At 48.4% G+C, this 5,990-nt stretch overlaps 1 protein-coding gene across 1 annotated transcript; it reads right to left on the bottom strand.

Moving 5' to 3' along the window:
• Positions 1–242: 242 nt before the first annotated feature.
• sha (shavenoid) lies at positions 243–4,665 on the bottom strand. Its single transcript, XM_090153582.1, has 7 exons — positions 4,415–4,665; positions 4,162–4,300; positions 3,992–4,102; positions 3,752–3,921; positions 3,549–3,684; positions 3,257–3,480; positions 243–3,194 (listed from the first exon to the last, which is right to left on the bottom strand). Exons 1-7 carry the CDS (start codon positions 4,637–4,639, stop codon positions 243–245), a joined length of 3,957 nt encoding a protein of 1,318 aa, XP_090009708.1. The 5' UTR covers positions 4,640–4,665.
• Between the last annotated feature and the right edge of the window lie 1,325 nt (positions 4,666–5,990).

Genomic DNA, 5,990 nt, shown 5'->3' on the forward strand with positions numbered 1-5,990 from the left:
TGTTCTCTTTTCGTTTGTACTACTCAAATTTACAAGAAAGTTAAGCCGATATCCATCATTTATTACTGGCGCTAAAGTTTATACGAACACGCAAAATCCTAACAACCAACTCTGTCATTTGTTATTTAAATTATACAAAATTTCACATTGGCTAAAGGGGAAAGAGGTAAGACTCTTTCGTTGGACGTTTAAGAAGTTTTAAGTAACGCCAAACTGAGCGCTAGAACCGTTTACAACGTAACCTAACTTGAGCACGGGGAAGGTTGAACGGCAATGAGCGTGACAAAGTCGTTCTTTCCATTGTCAACGTGAATGACGTGATCGTGAATGGTGGAGTTCAATTTGGCGGGCACGCTGTAATAGTTACTGTTGGCGTCCGTCTTGACGCTTTGGACGGACTCGTCGTCCGATCCGCTGTTGTTGCTGGGAAGTCTTTGGCGAACCGAGGATCCGTTCTTGTAGCGAGTCAGTCCGTCGGACAACTTGCCGTTCTTCTTGTTCCGAACGAATTGTTTGCACGAACCATTGAGCCCTCCGTCTTCGTGGAATCCGTTGACGGACTCCGTTTCCGGATTCAGCTCTTCGGTTTTGTCGAAAGAGTTCCGCCGAAGGTTGACTTCGTTTTTGGCGTTGAGTTCGTTATTTATCACCTCCCCGTTTTCGGGTCGTCGTCTCAAGTTGGCAACGGCCAAAATGGGCATTCCGTTCGATGGCTTATCGTGGCAGATGTGTTCCCATTGAGCGGTTTTGAAGTGTTCGGTGATATCTAAGCCTTTGCTAGCGCGACCCCCCACCACGAGTTCCAAGGGCGTGTTGGCGAGAAGATTGAGGCACGCTTCCAACGGTTCCATGTCCGTTTCGTATTCGAGAGAGAAATCGTTTCCGCAAGATGGCGGGCCATCGCGATTCACGTTCAAGGAATCGTCCGTCAGATCAGAAGCGGCTGGGGCGTAGATCGACTCGCTTCCTACGGAGTCACCTTCGTCACCTTTGCCGGATGATTCTTGGCTAGGTATCGCGGGCAAAGGTTTCTCCGATCGCTTAAGGCTATCCACCTCTATTGAGTAGCAATTACTAGTCGTCACCGATTCGTTGTCGCCGACTTCTCTGGTTTCCCCGCTGTCGCCACTTTTGTCAATGATGGTTTCAATCGAGTCTCCGCTGTCTTCGGACTCCCTGACCGATCCGCACTGTTCGTAGGTAGGTACGTTGGGATCGTTGTCGTTGCATTCCACCACGGTTTGGAAGGGTTCACCAGACTCGCCATTTTCCCGACCGTCATTCTTCGCGTTCTGGTTCAAGAATTTTCTGCCGATTTTATTGGCCAACTTCTTGTTCTTCATGCTAATCTTGCGAATGATCTTCCTTCCGTGGCCCACGACGCTGTCTTCCTTCTTCAGCATCCAGTTGTTGTGTTCCACGGCAGCCGTCGTTTTGACAGTGACGCCCGCGCGGCTATACTTGGGCATGTCGAAATGACCGCCGATCTTCGTCAAAGTTACTCGGATATCTTTCACGAACTGATGCAATGGTTTCGTCCTTTCCTTTGGCGTGGCTTCCGGGGACGACTGATTGGAAGAGCCCAAATAAGGCACCGAACGTTCGGATAGTTTTTGAGCGACACGGTCGGAGAGTTGAAGATATTCTTCCAAAGACGGATCGTCCGTGTTCGAGTCTATTACGGCGGCCGCGCCTCCGGTTATTTCGCAGCTGGCTTCGGAGCATTTCTGGCACTCGCAAGAGTCGTCGTCGGCCGTGGACAGAACACCGTCGCGAATGAGGCAAATGTTTTTGGCACCTCGTTCTTTGAGACACTTTTTTTCCTTGAACCGTTCTGCGCTGCTGGCGGCGCGAAATTGCCTCGCTGCCGACGAATTCAAAGAGTCGTAAGGAGTCGACGGAGTCGAGTCCACGACCAAGTCTTCGGAGTTATTTTGGCACATTGGTAGCGTCGCGTCATCGACTTCCGTTTCCTGGAATATTTCCGTCGGTTCTGGAACCACCTCAACGTCGACAGTTACGTAAAGTTTCTCGGGCGGGTCGTCGACGAAAACTTCAATTTCTTGAGGTGGCTCTTCGATCTCTACAACCTCAATCGCTACGGCTTCTTCCAACCGAGGCGCTCGCTCGATAACCTCCTCTCGCTCCACCGCCAACTCGGGCGTCACCTTTTCAATATTCACGATCGTTTCCGGGGTAGTGTAAATGTGATTGTCTTTCGGAGATTGTTCTTTTAAGGTTTTATTGGCCCGCGACTTGCGCTTGACCGAATCGAAGCTGGTATATTGAGGATCTGTCAAACTATCCACCAGGGCGCCTCGGCTTTTAGAATGTCTTTTGCCATTACGATCCTCGCTGTACATGGTCGTCAGTTTATTATAAAGATCACGCCGAAACAAATCGAACTTGTTGATGTTATCTTGAGCAATGTGACTTACGACCGGAAGTATATCCGGCCCGGAACTGTTATTAGACGGCGGCGTAGCTGCTGGAGGAACGTTTTTATTATCTTCGACTTTGGCTTCGGGGTGGTCGCTAGTTGGTTTAGAGACCGGTGGAAGCGGAGCCCGTCGTTGTTTCAACTTGTAAGCCTTGGGCGGCGTGGGCGGTGTATCCACGCGATACTCCATGATAACGGCGCCGATACCAGACCCGTGAATCGACTCCGACGAATACTCCTTGGTTTTGGTAGAATAACTAGTAACCGGAACACAACCGACTTCAGTGATAACCTCCGTCTCACTACGACGTTTTGACGACCGGTGGCCAGAACGGTCCTTAGAGTCCTGGTAAAAGTAGTCGTCTTCCGGAATGACGACCAAGGTGGGACGGAAGCGGAAGTTCTTCAACCGAGCGCGGGCGTTAGTGATCATTTCGCGTATCCTTTGCAAGAATTCCAACGCGGGCAGAGGAGGAGACACCAGCATGTCCGGTTCGAACAGTTCCGGGTGCAGGTACAGATTGCGTCTGGATACTTTGATTTCCTGAGTGCCCGGGTAGGCGCTGTTTCGAGGATCCGTAAATCTACCGCTACTAGGTGAACTGCTCAAAGACCCGTTGCAAGCGTTCTTTTGCCGATGGTTTCGAGGTTCAGAGGGGGCCGTGCCTTTGCTCTGTTTCTTGTAGGAACGGGTAGACTTTCGCTCTTCGGTCGTGGTGATCGTTTTGATTCCTCCCCGTAAAACAGCCGGAAACTAGAAATAAAATGGCGTTTATAAATAAACGAGTTTAAATGAGATCTCGAATCGAGAAGTACTTCGTTCGTGATTGTAGCGATGCATTCGTCGTTGTCGGGTGGACTCTCGGGGGATATTGGCAAACTGGCCGCCAGGGCTTCCCTCTCTAGCTTCTTCGCTTGCCTTATCTTGAGATAAACGAGAAGAGCCAGAACGTAAACTAGGCCCAAGATACCCAGACACAAGCCGATGATCATGTAATGATTGTTTCTCGGTTTGACCGCGGGGCCCGTCAACTCCAGACCTTTAAAATAATGGAAATCATAAGCGACTATTAACCGCGCTTAAACAAGCCTATAAAAAGCTTTTTACCAGGTGACCAGCCAACTCGAACGGCGACGCAGAGGTGAACTAGGTCGTTTCCTTTCCGGTTGCTATCTTTACATTGAAAGTAAATCAGAACCAGACGATTTTGAAGTTGAGCTCTGGTCGCGTCGTCACCCAACCACTGGAACAAAGAGACCGATTATTAATAACTAGACTAGTATTCGGGGTGTCAAGGTATCGCCACTAACTTGAAGGAATGACTTGTTATCTTTCCCATCCTGATATATAGCGAATAGCGGATGTCGTTTCTCCAGGTGAGACATGGACTCCCAACCAACTTCGGACATGACCTCTGTCGAATTAACCCCGCATAGATAGGACGACTTGTTATTTCCACCAGTCGCCACCGCTGCCGCCGCTACGGAATACAAATAGTTTGATATTAATACGCCTTCTCCAAACCCCTTATGAACCGAAAATAATTTTACCAGAAATGGCGAGATGGGCCCCTGAATTCACCAACTGACCAGTCATGGGTAAAAATACCATCGGTATTCTTTCGGTGGTGAAGGTACGAACGAAGAACACCAAAGGGCATTCTGAAAAGAATAAATTTACGGTGAGAGAGGCTCGATTCCTCTATCACGTCGAAATCTACCATTAATATCCCTGACGCATTCTTCCAGATCTTCTCTGAACGTGGGGAAAGTAGGGGCGCATTGGCATTCGCACGCCCGCCCGGGAACGGAAGCGGCTTGCCGTCCATTCTGGTCACACACTGTCTCGTTGCAATCCATCTTCAAATCGAAAAATAAACGATATTATAAAGATAGGACAATATCCACCCACCCGATCCGAGGAGGCGCTTTAAGCGTAAGAGGCGCCTACCACCGACCCCGCCAGAACCGTACCTTGGAGGCCGAAAAGACATCGCCGTAGTGGTCCCTGGCGACTTCGGCTTCTCCCAGAACAGCGCCACTTCGAACCAAGAGGGTCAAGGCCAGAACGAATAGCGAAACCGCCCACGGTGGCCAGAGGTTCTTGACCCTCCGTGGATAATAGTCCAGATCGAAAGACGCAACTCTCATAGTACCGAATGAAAGGCGTCTTCGGAAGGCCTGGGGAGGCCGAACCATTGATACGTCCGAAAACGAGCGGCCCACATCACTTGGAACCGAACCACTTGGACGCTAATTTTTCTCCCTTTCGCACCGCGCTTCGAATACTTTTCTTGACACGACAAAACTCTTTTTTCGATCCTTTAGCACGAAGACTATTATTCTATTCCGAGAAATCTCGTGGTCTTTTTCTCTTCTTCAAGCTCTCCAAAGAGCCAGAGTAGTCCAGACGAATCGACCCACTTGTTCAGAGCGGCTAAGAGAGTAAGAGAATAAAAACACGCCAAATAAAGGAGAGTTAGAACAAAGGAAAACGCGTCTTCGCGATTGTCCTCACCCCGCCCAAGATCAAGACGTTGAAACGAGTTATTTAAAGAAGAAAATAATACAATGACCGACAGCAAATGAGAGAGAGAGTGACTGTTTTGTTTCGTTATCAACGCGTAGTAAATTATCTGTAAAGAAGCGAAACGCATAGACGCGTTTAAGTTCCTGTTAGCTACTGTTAATGAACAGAGTGGAAACCCTTAAACGACGGGTCTACCCGAGGGTTAAGGCGAATATAATTTTATTTAATACTTAATAAATACCGCTGGAATACTTTAAATGTTTGTTAATTTCCGAAGCGGGATTTCTAAAAAACATAAAATCCTTAGACGCGCTGAGGCGGCGTTAAAAATTACGTGGTATGTTTTGTAAGGAGTTTAAAGACCTTCGCAAGCACTCATTTCCTCGAATTTCGCTATTGAATAACGCGAGCGTAAGAGAGGAGTACCTTACGGGCCGGTTAAATCGGAAGTTCGCGAGGTATAAACTCACCGGGGTCAAACGGCTCGATGAGTTCCCTCACGTTTGAGGCAGCTATAGACTTGACACGAGGTTAAAAAGGGAAAACGGATCGGGAGGGGGGAGGGGCAGGCGTTCACAAATTCCGAACCGTATTCAAAATTTAAAAATCTCAAAAAGTCACTTCGGCCTTCGACAGAAAAGAGTGGAAGAGAATCCGATCCAAGTTCAACGCACCAGCTGCAGGACCGGCGGCGGCGCAAGTACAAGGGGTGGGGCGGATGGGTGTTCAAACTGTTCATCCCAAAAATAAAATATCTCCGAGATATAGAGAGAGGGGGAAGGAAATTGGTGGGGCGCGCCTTAATGAACATGGCGCTGAATTTTTTATATATTCCACAAAATAGCCCGGGAGGATCTATAGATTCTCATTCCACAAAACAAGGGTATCTATAGAAAGGATGTACCAGTACAGAATTAAAATTAGTTAATTTCGCCCCTGGATAGCTGGTCCCGTTTGTCATTAAAAACAAACAAGTCTTTGGTATTTCGGGAATTAAATGTTCCTGGGATGTATTGCACT

Source organism: Leiobunum rupestre, chromosome 7 (genome assembly GCF_980474605.1).
Source record: "Leiobunum rupestre chromosome 7, qqLeiRupe1.1.hap1, whole genome shotgun sequence".
Lineage (NCBI taxonomy): Eukaryota > Metazoa > Arthropoda > Arachnida > Opiliones > Sclerosomatidae > Leiobunum > Leiobunum rupestre.

Excerpts from the sequence above, each read along its gene's own strand:
- sha (XM_090153582.1), bottom strand. The coding sequence starts at position 4,639 with ATGGTTCGGCCTCCCCAGGCCTTCCGAAGACGCCTTTCATTCGGTACT. Across the intron at positions 4,301-4,414 it reads ATGTCTTTTCGGCCTCCAAG|ATGGATTGCAACGAGACAGT; the intron begins GTACGGTTCTGG and ends TTCGATTTGAAG. Across the intron at positions 3,685-3,751 it reads ATAACAAGTCATTCCTTCAA|TGGTTGGGTGACGACGCGAC; the intron begins GTTAGTGGCGAT and ends TCTTTGTTCCAG.